General features: G+C 37.9%; 2 protein-coding genes across 2 annotated transcripts; both read right to left on the bottom strand.

Annotated features, from left to right (window-relative positions):
• Positions 1-4,863: 4,863 nt before the first annotated feature.
• LOC134867444 (olfactory receptor 7C1-like) lies at positions 4,864-6,862 on the bottom strand. The gene is given in 4 exon segments (XM_063888005.1): positions 4,864-4,937; positions 6,351-6,452; positions 6,455-6,737; positions 6,740-6,862. Coding segments are annotated over 4 exon segments (582 nt in total).
• A 3,535-nt stretch (positions 6,863-10,397) lies between these two features.
• On the bottom strand, positions 10,398-11,327 carry LOC134867443 (olfactory receptor 4B13-like). The gene has a single exon (XM_063888004.1). It carries the CDS (start codon positions 11,325-11,327, stop codon positions 10,398-10,400), a length of 930 nt encoding a protein of 309 aa, XP_063744074.1.
• Between the last annotated feature and the right edge of the window lie 2,187 nt (positions 11,328-13,514).

The following is a 13,514-nucleotide window of genomic DNA, read 5'->3' as shown; positions in this document are numbered from 1 at the left end:
AGGAAGTACAGCAGCTGATTACCCACAGCGCATCTCTGTGTGCCCCCATTCCCCATGCTGTCCTGGTGGTCGTACGCAGCGATGAGACTTTCCCTGAAACTGACCGGTTGAAAGCAGAGGAGCACTTAAGCCTGCTCGGAGTTGGGGGCTAGCCTCGATTCATCGTGCTGTTCACTAGGGGAGACAAACTGGGAGTCGCATCCATCGAGGAGCACATTGAGAGATGGCCTGCCCTGCAGTGGTTGGTCGACAAATGTGGGAATATATATCACATTTTCTATAACTCAAACAAGGTTAAAGACATTCAGGTTAGAGAACTGCTGGCAAAGATTGAAGAAACAAAGGTGGGAAATGATCATGAACAGTTGTTGCACAGTTTTATGAAACTCCTAGAAAGCAACAGGAAGCTGGATCAAAGCTCCAAAAAGAAAGCCAAGCAGCTTGAGAGGGAAAGAAGGGAAAACGATCTGCTGAGGCAAACAGTGGAGGAGAAGCAGAGGATAGTAGAGGACATGATTAAAACAGCCAAAGATAAGAAAGATGAGCAGATAGAAACTCTGAAAACAGCAAGGAACTCTGAAGAGAGGAAAAATAAAGAGTATGAAGAAGAGATTAGCAGAAGATTAGTGGAGGCTGAGAGGGAGAACATGCGGCTCAAACAAGTCATCATGGGGAAAGACAGAACGATAACAAGCCTTAGTGAGAGATGTGCTGCAAATGATGATGTGACTGAAGTTGCAAAGCAAAAGGATGAGCTGGAAAACAAAGCGCTTCAGGAAAGAGTGAAGGAACCCAAGCAACAGACAGCAGCCTTTAAGAAAAATTGGAACAAATAATGAGGAATCACATAAGACAAGCGAAAGAGCTTGAAGAGAAAATTAAACAGCTGCAGAAAGAAAATGAAAACACAAAGAGAGGCCACACTTGAAGGGATGCAGAAACACTATCAGATAAAAGAAACAACAGACAGATCATATATGAGCCTAAAACTGAACACTTTAACAATAGTAACAGGAAAACAGTGATCTCAAGTCACTTAATGAGCTTGGTCGACAACAAAAATGGACGTACACGATGCCATTGAGCCAGAATGGAGACGCTGATAAAACCAGTGAGTGTAAACTTATTCACAGCACAGATCATGTGAGCGAAATAATGCGGATACTGGTGTAATCATGTAAGTACATTTAATCAAACTCTTTAAGTTACAGAGGGAGAACACAACAGTCTGGAAGAGTTGGAAAAAGACACCATGATGCATGAGAAGGTAAAAAAAAACGGTCTAATTTTCACATTTTTGCAAAATAATTATATAATCAGAATCAGAAATCCTTTATTTTTCCTGCAACAGGCCCATTCACATTATTAAAACAGCAGATAGTGCAGATAACGTGAGGAGAAAAGACTTATATATAAAAAAAACTTAAAGGACTAAATATGCACACGTTATTGATAACAAAAACAAAATAGCAGATAATTACACCATGGTAAAAAAAGTTGTCATTAAAGCATGCCAATTGTAAATACACATGTAAAGTAAAAATAAACATGAAATTGCAGGAAGGTAAACTGCACAAAGTTTTATATTTACAGACAGTGTTATTGCACATCAGGGGTACTCCAGTCTCTGTGTGTGGTGGTCTACCAGGGAGCAACATAACTCTATGAAATGTCTGATAAGTAATGTCACAAAGCCAAATTGTAATTTCATCAACTGTAGATGTTATTCTAAATGATCATTTACTGTCATTCTCCAACACAGTTTAGAAAGTGCAGGGCTGTCTATCTAGATTCTAGATAGACACTGACTGTGCTGCAGGAGTGATTTTTGAAAATTTGCAACAGGAAGAATGCAAAAAGCAGCAATACAAGAAACAATGGGGAATACTCTGGGCAGATTATAAGGCCTGCATATTAATGTTGTGTACTCAACATGAGAGACATCACCTTAGAGCACCACTGATGTAAACAGTCCTCCTGCCAGTCATTCCAGTTTTATCTGGATTTTCCTCCCTCTGCACATCACAGAGACATCTCCTTTGGGGAGAGTGAATTTATACAGCAAATGTCACGACTCATGATAGGAGCTCAACAGATCTTGAATTTCTTTATTCTCAATTTGAAAATGAAGTCCAAACTGTTATAAAACTGAAAACATCAGAGTCTTAAATTTACACATTCACTAATCAGTTGTCCCAATACAGCCAGAAAACCAAAAAAAAAAAAAAAATAGTACACATTTGAATCAGCTGTTTTTTTCGTTTCTTTTTCATTTCATTTTATTTGTTCCGCTCATGATGGTGCACAACATAAGAAAAAAATGAAAAGAAAATTAATTCACATTCAAAACACAACTTTATTTACCATGAGCCAAAAGGGGCAGGGAGAAGATTAAATCTTATTTTGCCTGCCCCTTACTCAAAACATAAATAAACTATCAAAATAGATGGTCTGTCAATTATAGTTACTTAGTTCTGGAAATACTTTGCTTTTTGCCCTGAAAATAACTAGTAGTGTCTGGAACTCAACTAAATCCTTAAGTTTCAAAAGTCCTGACTTGATAAACAGACTATTTGTGTGTTCTCTGAAGTCCACTTTATGAATAATTCTTACTGCTCTTTTCTGTAACATAAACAATGGATTTATATTACTCATGTACGTGTTGCCCCACACTTCCACACAATAGCTCAAATATGGCAAAACCAGTGAGCAGTACATAATTCTCATTGCCTTGTAATCAAACACATACTTTGCTTTATCCAAAACAGAAATATTCTTTGACACCTTTTTTTTTTACATGAGCTATGTGTGATTTCAATTTGTCATCCATTGTCACACCCAAAAACCTCAATTCAGACACTCTTTCAATACAAACTCCATCTATTGACAGTGAAACTTTTTCACCCTTTTTTTTATTAGCAAAAACCATAAACTTGGTTTTGTTCAAATTTAAAGATAACTTATTTTCATCAAACCATATTTTAAGTTTGGCCATTTCATTTTCATTTGCTTTCTGCTAAAAGCTTTAAATCATCTCCTGAACAAAACAAATTGGTGTCATCTGCAAACAACACAAACTGCAGTATCTTGGATATCTCACATATGTCATTGATATACAAAAGAAAAGGTTTAGGCCCCAAGACCGAGCCCTGTGGAACTCCACATTCAATGCTCATACTCTCAGATGAATTACCAGCAAACTCTACGTATTGTTGTCTGTTATCTAAATAGCTACTTAACCAGTTTAGAACTATTACACGCGGACCATATGCATGTCATTTAGAAATGAAGATGGTATGATCTATAGTGTCAAATGCTTTTTTTTAAATCAATAAATACGCCTATTGTGTATTTCTGATTTTCTATTGCTGTTGTAATTTCTTCTGTTATTTTCATCAATGCTACAGCTGTAGATCGATTTGCCCGAAAGCCATACTGACTCTTATTCAACAAATTATTCCTTTCAATAAATGTCTTTAATTTTTGTACAAACTGTTTTTCAAGCACTTTGGATAATTGTGAAAGCAAAGACACAGGTCTGTCCCATTTTAAAAATTGGAATAACCTTTGCTATTTTCATTCTGTCTGGAAAAGTACCTGTATTAAAAGAAAGATTGAAAATATAGCTTAGTGGTTTGGTCATACACTCAATAGCCTGTTTCACTATAATCATGTCGATCCCATCACTATCAGATGATGTCTTATTTTGGGATTTTGCTACAATTGATCTCATTTCCATTTCACTCACTTCTTCGAGAAACATGGACTGCAACACTTTATTTCTCACACTCCAGCCACTCTTTATTTGCTTATCCTCATGTTTTTTTATAGAATTTGTGAGATTAGTCTCAACATTTAGAAAAAAAGAATTTAATTAATTTGCCACTTCATCCATGTTTTTTATTTCCTTATTATTGTCGTTAATGAAATAACTGGGCAGGCCTGTGGACACAGGCTTATTTCCTATTACATTGTTTAGAAGTGCCTTTGATATCATTTGTATTTTCTTTTAACTTCTTGTTATAATAATCTTTTTTGGCTTATCTCAATATACATATCAACTTATTTTTTATAAACCTTGTATTGTTTTTCAGCAGTCTTTCTTCTAAATTTAATGAAGTCTCTATAAAGTTTATTTTTCTTTTGGCATGCATTTTGCAAGCCCTTTGTTATCCAAGGCTTTTTATTGAAACTAGATTTTTTTATGTTTACATAGCATTGTCGGACAGTGTTTGTCATATAGTGAAAAGTAGATCTTTAGAAATGCCTCATATGCAGCATTTACCTCTTCTACATAAACTCCTTTCCACTCTTCTTTTAAGAGGTCATTCCTGAACTTGTTTATTGTTTCATCAGTTCTTACCCTTACATATCTATTGCAATTTTCCTCCTTCTGTAAGATAGGGCTTGGCATTCTATTGATATTAGTTATGTATGTATGTTATTTATTTCTCTTTTTGACTGGTTTTGTATGCTGCATTGGAATAAAGTGATGTTATTTGATGTTAAGTGATACATTTACTAGAATTTTTCCATCATTTGCCTTTACCCACTGTCAGTAAATCCATTTGACCGATAATAATTCATCACATTTTTTGTGAAGGCACCAATGATCAACCATACAATATCATGACAATACCAATATTGGTTTATTTCGTTGAAAACTATTCTTATATTTAATGATATATTGCCAAGTCGTACTTCCTGATACTGTGCACTGGATTTTGCTTTGTGTGCAGATGGTGGCATGCTTTATTTGATACATTGATTCTGATTCTGGGTCCATAGAAACAGAAAGATAAGCAAGTGTTGCAACTCGAGGCTGACTTGCCTCCAGGGTGACCACAGGTACCAGGTCAGTTGTCAGGGCTGCAGCTGGGGCTCTGCTGGGAAGCTTACTGGTCCAAGGAGCCAGGCCACAGCAGGGGAAAATGACCCTAGACAGTAACAGCAAGTGAGTCTCTAACATGGGAGATGAGTTTTGACCAACGGACAAACATTTTCTCATATGTATCGGGACACAGCTATGATGTAAAGAATATTTCAGTGACATGTTATTTAGTTTTCATTCAAGGTCTGAATTGTCTTACATCCTAAGAAAAGGTTGGATTTGACAAAATAAATGAAAACTGCATTTTTCATCGGTATTCCCTGACTGACATGTTTCAAAACACTTCCTCAAATACATCAGAGCAAAAACAGGCCATAAAGTTTAAAGATTTGAAAATGACACACAGTATAGCGAGTAACATGTAGAACAGGTTAAGAGCAATCTTTGATGTTTTGTTCTGGTTACAAATAAAGGTTTAAGGTGTAGATTTACTGGACTTCTTTGCTTTGATTGAAATATGAACCCCAACTCTGAAGACGTAGGGTTAACTCATGTGCTATGCATTGCAGTGAGTACAAAAACCTCCAATAATTACATAAACAATAAGACCACAACAACAGCTTCCCAGAGATTCAAACTGTGTTTTGATGTGATTTCTCCTGGGGATGTGGTCACAGAAACAAGTTAGTAATACTGGAAATTAAAAAGGGTTTTCATCAGTGGGAAATATCATCACCATTGTGTTCCCTCATTCAGAAAAAGACAGAAATGGGCTTAAATGTCAATCTTCAACATTATTACATAAGAACTAGTGCGTGCAAATATTAGAATATATATTATTTTGTGTGATGCTGTACAGCAAATTTCTGGCTCCCAAGATGTGATTGCATTACAAATAAGAGCAGAAAAAACACAATACATACAAATAAAGTGAGCTAAATAGAGTTTTGTTAGTAATAATATATTGAGAAATGGAGTCATTATAACATGTGGATAAACATTAAAAGCAACCATACAACCAGGGCACCATATTAGCTTTGGTTAGAACCTTTATGTATAAACTTCATCTGATGCTTTACTCATTCTTTGGAAACAAGGTTTGTCTGTATGATTCCTGTTACAACAAATAATAATAGAAAGAAACCAGAGTGGAATTTGAATGGAAAAGCTTATTTTCTTTCAAAATGCAACACACCTATAATTCTGTTTCGTATTTTGGTCAGTTTAAATCCATATATTAGAGGATTAACCATAGGAGGAATAAGCAGAAATTCTATAGCAATGAAGTTTTGAAGGCTCTGAGGTACATCTGTGGAGCCAAATCGCATATACATCAAATCAAACAGTATTACAACAAGGAATGTGATTAAAGAGGTCAAATGAGGCACACATGTCTGCATAAACTTTACCCTGTCTTCTTTGGACCTTGAACAAGATTTTATAATATGCATATAAGTCCATATTGTAAAAAACCCATGAGACACATAAATGACTATTGTTGCATATGAAAGAATATCACTGGAAGAGGTGTCAACATCAGAGCAAGCAAGTTTAACAATCATCCAATTAACACAAAAGAGTTTCTGAATTTGGAATCGACATAGTCTAAGTCTGGAAGTTAGCAGAACCCAACAGAGAAAATGCAGAAAGGTGTTAGCCAGGAGAAACATATCAGCTGAGAGAGACTCCTCTTTGACATGACAGAGTGGTAGTGCAGTGGTCGACATATAGCCAGATATCTGTCGTAAGCCATAACTGCTAAAATAGATAAATCACAGCAAGCAAACGAGTACATGACAAAAGCCTGCAAAAGGCATCCTTCATATGAGATTTGAGAAGAAGAAGTCAGCAGATCTAAGAGGAATTTAGGGAAGAAACCTGTGGTCCCATAAAGTCCATTAATGCAAAAATGCACAATAAGATGTACATGGGTTCATGCAGGTTTTCATCCAAGATGATGATCAGGATGAGAGAGATATTGAGAAACAAAATCACACAGTAATACAATAAAGTTAGTGAAAAGATAGCCATTCTGATATTCATTGTCTCATTTACACCTGCGAGAGTGAAAATCCTTACAACAGAATCATTATCCATGGTCAGATAATAAATATTCACAGTGTTTAAATCTTCAGTGTTTTACCTGTACAGCATACAACAGGAGGTCAGAGTAATATGGCCCTCTGTGCCCTCAGCTCTGACTCTAGTTTCCCTCCACACCATGTATTTATAACAGCTTTCACAACAACAACACCACACTTAGGAATTGAAACATATCACTGATAAAACCGTCAGATCTGTCCAGCATAGATTACATTGATCAGCTATAAAATTATGACCACTGACAGGTGAAGTGAAGAACATTGATTATCTGGTTAGAATGGCACCTGTCAGTGGGTGGGAAATATTAAGATAAGATAAAATGTACCTTTATTAATCCACATGGGGAAATTCAAGATCTTAAGCAGCAACAGATTGAGAAGAAAACAGTAGATTCACACAAGGATAAGAAATAAAAATAAAAATATATAAAAATTAAATACAGGTAAGTAACAGTTTTAAGAGAAACGGTTAGAATTAAGATAATAAGGGCTTCCGGTTTAGTGAGCATGTGAGAGCGACGTAGTCTCCGTCTCCCGTAACTTAACTTTGCAAAAACCCGTATTTTTCTAATAGCCTCAACGACCCAAGTACTTTACAAACTCAGTATAACGTCGAGTCATCAGGAACAATGTCAAAAGCAACGAAACAGTCAAAGAAGAGCGAGAATGAATCCCCGAGTGCCTGCGCTAACATATGCTTAACTAGCATCGAAGACCTGCTGGAAAAACATAGAGCTAGCATAGCGACGGATCTTAAAAACTCCCTCGCTGCACTGGAGTCAAGGCTGGAAAAGATGCAGACCACGGTGTCAGACCACGGACAACGTATCATCTCACTGGAAACCAGTGCCGAGTCAGATGATCAGTGTATTCGTGCTCTGGAGGCGAGGTTGGTAACTTTGGCCGATTGCAACAGCAAGCTACTAGCGAAGACGTCGGACCTGGAAAGCCGGAGCCGCAGGAATAATATCCGAATCATTGGCCTCCCAGAATCAATCGAGGGGCCCACACCCACCATGTTTTTCTCGAGACTGTTAGTTGAACTGCTCGGGGAGGAGATGTTAGAGTCCCCTCCCGAGCTTGACCGAGCGCACAGGGCGCTAACAGCCAAACCACAGCCGGGAGCGAGGCCGCGGCCGGTGATTATCCGACTGCATCGTTACCAGATTAAAGACCTAATCATACGAGAGGCCCGCAAAAGGAGAGGAAAGCTACAATATCAGGGAGACCTCGTCCAGATCTTCGAAGACTACGCTCCGGAGGTGGCCGAAGAACGCGCAAAATACCGGACGGTGATGGCAGAACTGTACAACCTCTCTCTCAGGCCCGCACTACTCTTCCCGGCTCGCCTTCAGGTAACACTCAACGGCGGGACAAAGAGGAGGTTCTCCTCCCCAGAAGAGGCCGCGGCGTTCGCTTCAAGCTACAAACAGAGCTCGAGGCCTGACTAGCTTGAGCAGCTAGGTTCAGGCATACACTACAGCAAAGTCACTTTTCTGCAGCAAACTGAGTTTACTCGGACAATTTATTTTCTTGCTGGTTTTGCACATATTTGCAAATTTTAATTTTTCGGTTTTACGGAACAACTAAATGTACAAGGGTATTTTGCTTTATCCTCTGTTTATCTCCTTAAAGCTGCAACTTTTATTTCTTATTTTTTATTTTTTACAGAGCTGATAATGTCGAGCATGACCAAGCGTAGACTTGGTTTGCCTTGTTCTGTTCTAAAAGTTCACTCAGTACAGTAATGGTAAACAAATGTTTAATACCTTACTTGGGTTATTAGTTAACTTTGTAATATTCCACATATTACACAGAATATTTTATTGTTATATACTCCACTTTATATTGGAAGGGTACATTGACGTACTTTGTTAAAGGTTCAAAGGGTTATGTAAAACATATTATGACACTTGTTGAGTTATGGGCTCTGAGATGACTTCTTGAGGTAAGATGATGTTATACAATTGTCTCCGGTATATTATACCAGAAGCCTGTAGTCTTAGCATCGATCTATGCCCCTAATTGGGATGACCACAGCTTCTTCAATTCAGTATTATCCCTGATCCCCAATCCGGACACCCATACTCTGATTCTTGGTGGGGATTTGAATTGTGTCATTGACCCAGTTCTCGACAGATCGAGCTCCCGAATTATTCCGCCCTCAAAGATGTCTCAAACTTTGTCCACCTTCATGGACCAGTTTGGCTACATTGATCCCTGGAGATTCATGTACCCATCTTCTCGTCAATATTCCTTTTTCTCACACGCCCACCGCTCTTTTCCCCGTATTGATTACTTCCTAGTGGATAAAAATCTTATCTCCTCACCTACTTCTGTACAATATTTACCCATAACAGTTTCAGATCACTCAGCTGTAGTACTAGATCTTCGTTTTGACCTAAAACCCAAACATTTTAGGTTTTGGCGTCTCGATCCTCTTTTACTTAAAGAAGGAAAATTTTGTAATTACATTTCTGACTCAATCACAGTCTTTTGCGACACCAACAAAAATAAAATTACAAATACTTGTGGTAGAGAGTTTTCCCAAAAAAAGAATACACTGTAACATAAACAAGGATGTTGTAATATGCATTATGATGTATAAAAGTTAAGGAGACTAACAACATGACAGTTATTCTGAACCTCTTCTAACAGAAAACAAGCACATAAAATACATATTTGTATGATTTTTAAGATGGCTTAAAATATTATGTATATGTGGTAGGCATTTATTGCAAAATTAGTTACATGTAAGGTAATCAAGACATGTTTGGGCATTAGCTTTTACTGGACTCAAAATCCATTTGTTAGTGTTTACTCATGTGCTATGCATTGCAGTGAGTGCAAAAACCTCCAATAATTACATTTACAATTAGGCCACAACAACAGCTTCCCAGAGATTCAACCTGTGTTTTCATGTGATTTCTCCTGGGGATGTGGTCACAGAAACAACTTAGTAATACTGCAAATTAAAAAGGGCTTTCATCAGTGGGAAATATCATCAATCCCCATTGTGTTCCCTCATTCAGAAAAACACAGAAATGGGCTTAAATGTCAATCTTCAACATTATTACATAAGAACTAGTGCGTGCAAATATTAGAATATATATTATTTTGTGTGATGCTGTACAGCAAATTTCTGGCGTACAAACAAAAGAGCAGGGAAAACAACAAATGAGTTCATATTACATTGCATACAACTGAAGTGAGCAAGTTAGGAATTTTGTTAGGAAGCGTATGTTGTGAAATTGAGTCATTATGTACATTTTCCACAAAGACAAATATCTAAACGTTTCTTTGTCATGTTAAATGTAATTAAACAATCAAAGACAGGGGCACCATATTTGCTCCAGTTAGTTAATATATACACAACTCATGTCTTGCTTTACACATTCCTGTTTGATTCCTGTTACAACAAATAATAATAGAAAGAAACCAGAGTGGAATTTGAATGGAAAAGCTTATTTTCTTTCAAAATGCAACACACCTATAATTCTGTTTCGTATTTTGGTCAGTTTAAATCCATATATTAGAGGATTAACCATAGGAGGAATAAGCAGAAATTCTATAGTTATGAAGTTTTGAAGGCTCTGAGGTATATCTGTGGAGCCAAATCGCATATACATCAAATCAAACAGTATTACAACAAGGAATGTGATTAAAGAGGTCAAATGAGGCACACATGTCTGCATAAACTTTACCATGTCTTCTTTGGACCTTGAACAAGATTTTATAATATGCATATAAGTCCATATTGTAAAAAACCCATGAGACACATAAATGACTATTGTTGCATATGAAAGAATATCAATGGAAGAGGTGTCAACATCAGAGCAAGCAAGTTTAACAATCATCCAATTAACACAAAAGAGTTTCTGAATTTGGAATTGACATAGTCTAAGTCTGGAAGTTAGCAGAACCCCAACAGAGAAAATGCAGAAAGGTGTTAGCCAGGAGAAACATATCAGCTGAGAGAGCCTCCTCTTTGACATGACAGAGTGGTAGTGCAGTGGTCGACATATAGCCAGATATCTGTCGTAAGCCATAACTGCTAAAATAGATAAATCACAGCAAGCAAACGAGTACATGACAAAAACCTGCAAAAGGCATCCTTCATATGAGATTTGAGAAGAAGAAGTCAGCAGATCTAAGAGGAATTTAGGGAAGAAACCTGTGGTCCCATAAAGTCCATTAATGCAAAAATTGCACAATAAGATGTACATGGGTTCATGCAGGTTTTCATCCAAGATGATGATCAGGATGAGAGAGATATTGAGAAACAAAATCACACAGTAATACAATAAAGTTAGTGAAAAGATAGCCATTCTGATATTCATTGTCTCATTTACACCTGCGAGAGTGAAAATCCTTACAACAGAATCATTATCCATGGTCAGATAATAAATATTCACAGTGTTTAAATCTTCAGTGTTTTACCTGTACAGCATACAACAGGAGGTCAGAGTAATATGATCCTCTGTGCCCTCAGCTCTGACTCTAGTTTCCCTCCACACCATGTATTTATAACAGCTTTCACAACAACAACACCACACTTAGGAATTGAAACATATCACTGATAAAACCGTCAGATCTGTCCAGCATAGATTACATTGATCAGCTATAAAATTATGACCACTGACAGGTGAAGTGAAGAACATTGATTATCTGGTTAGAATGGCACCTGTCAGTGGGTGGGAAATATTAAGATAAGATAAAATGTACCTTTATTAATCCACATGGGGAAATTCAAGATCTTAAGCAGCAACAGATTGAGAAGAAAAACAGTAGATTCACACAAGGATAAGAAATAAAAATAAAAATATATAAAAATTAAATACAGGTAAGTAACAGTTTTAAGAGAAACGGTTAGAATTAAGATAATAAGGGCTTCCGGTTTAGTGAGCATGTGAGAGCGACGTAGTCTCCGTCTCCCGTAACTTAACTTTGCAAAAACCCGTATTTTTCTAATAGCCTCAACGACCCAAGTACTTTACAAACTCAGTATAACGTCGAGTCATCAGGAACAATGTCAAAAGCAACGAAACAGTCAAAGAAGAGCGAGAATGAATCCCCGAGTGCCTGCGCTAACATATGCTTAACTAGCATCGAAGACCTGCTGGAAAAACATAGAGCTAGCATAGCGACGGATCTTAAAAACTCCCTCGCTGCACTGGAGTCAAGGCTGGAAAAGATGCAGACCACGGTGTCAGACCACGGACAACGTATCATCTCACTGGAAACCAGTGCCGAGTCAGATGATCAGTGTATTCGTGCTCTGGAGGCGAGGTTGGTAACTTTGGCCGATTGCAACAGCAAGCTACTAGCGAAGATGTCGGACCTGGAAAGCCGGAGCCGCAGGAATAATATCCGAATCATTGGCCTCCCAGAATCAATCGAGGGGCCCACACCCACCATGTTTTTCTCGAGACTGTTAGTTGAACTGCTCGGGGAGGAGATGTTAGAGTCCCCTCCCGAGCTTGACCGAGCGCACAGGGCGCTAACAGCCAAACCACAGCCGGGAGCGAGGCCGCGGCCGGTGATTATCCGACTGCATCGTTACCAGATTAAAGACCTAATCATACGAGAGGCCCGCAAAAGGAGAGGAAAGCTACAATATCAGGGAGACCTCGTCCAGATCTTCGAAGACTACGCTCCGGAGGTGGCCGAAGAACGCGCAAAATACCGGACGGTGATGGCAGAACTGTACAACCTCTCTCTCAGGCCCGCACTACTCTTCCCGGCTCGCCTTCAGGTAACACTCAACGGCGGGACAAAGAGGAGGTTCTCCTCCCCAGAAGAGGCCGCGGCGTTCGCTTCAAGCTACAAACAGAGCTCGAGGCCTGACTAGCTTGAGCAGCTAGGTTCAGGCATACACTACAGCAAAGTCACTTTTCTGCAGCAAACTGAGTTTACTCGGACAATTTATTTTCTTGCTGGTTTTGCACATATTTGCAAATTTTAATTTTTCGGTTTTACGGAACAACTAAATGTACAAGGGTATTTTGCTTTATCCTCTGTTTATTTCCTTAAAGCTGCAACTTTTATTTCTTATATTTTATTTTTTACAGAGCTGATAACGTCGAGCATAACCAAGCGTAGACTTGGTTTGCCTTGTTCTGTTCTAAAAGTTCACTCAGTACAGTAATGGTAAACAAATGTTTAATACCTTACTTGGGTTATTAGTTAACTTTGTAATATTCCACATATTACACAGAATATTTTATTGTTATATACTCCACTTTATATTGGAAGGGTACATTGACGTACTTTGTTAAAGGTTCAAGGTTTCAAGGTTTCAAGGTTTTATTGGTCATATGCACAGCATACAACGTATATGTTGGCAATGAAAATCTTATGTCTCGTGCTCCTCCAACAACTCAACATACATGGTGCAAATAACATAAATAAAATAGTGCAAAAAGAGAGAAGAATATTTACAATAACAACAATAAAGATTTGAGGATGTGAAATATATATGTGGAATACATTGAAAGTATTTAAATACTTTACACCAGGGGTTTTCAACTGGTTTTGTCCCAGGGACCACCATTCGGACTAGAAAGCAATCCGCGGCCCAC

The sequence above is a fragment of the Eleginops maclovinus genome, chromosome 7 (genome assembly GCF_036324505.1).
Source record: "Eleginops maclovinus isolate JMC-PN-2008 ecotype Puerto Natales chromosome 7, JC_Emac_rtc_rv5, whole genome shotgun sequence".
Lineage (NCBI taxonomy): Eukaryota > Metazoa > Chordata > Actinopteri > Perciformes > Eleginopidae > Eleginops > Eleginops maclovinus.
Note: the sequence above shows the minus strand (reverse complement) of the source record. Positions and strands in the feature narration are given on the sequence as shown.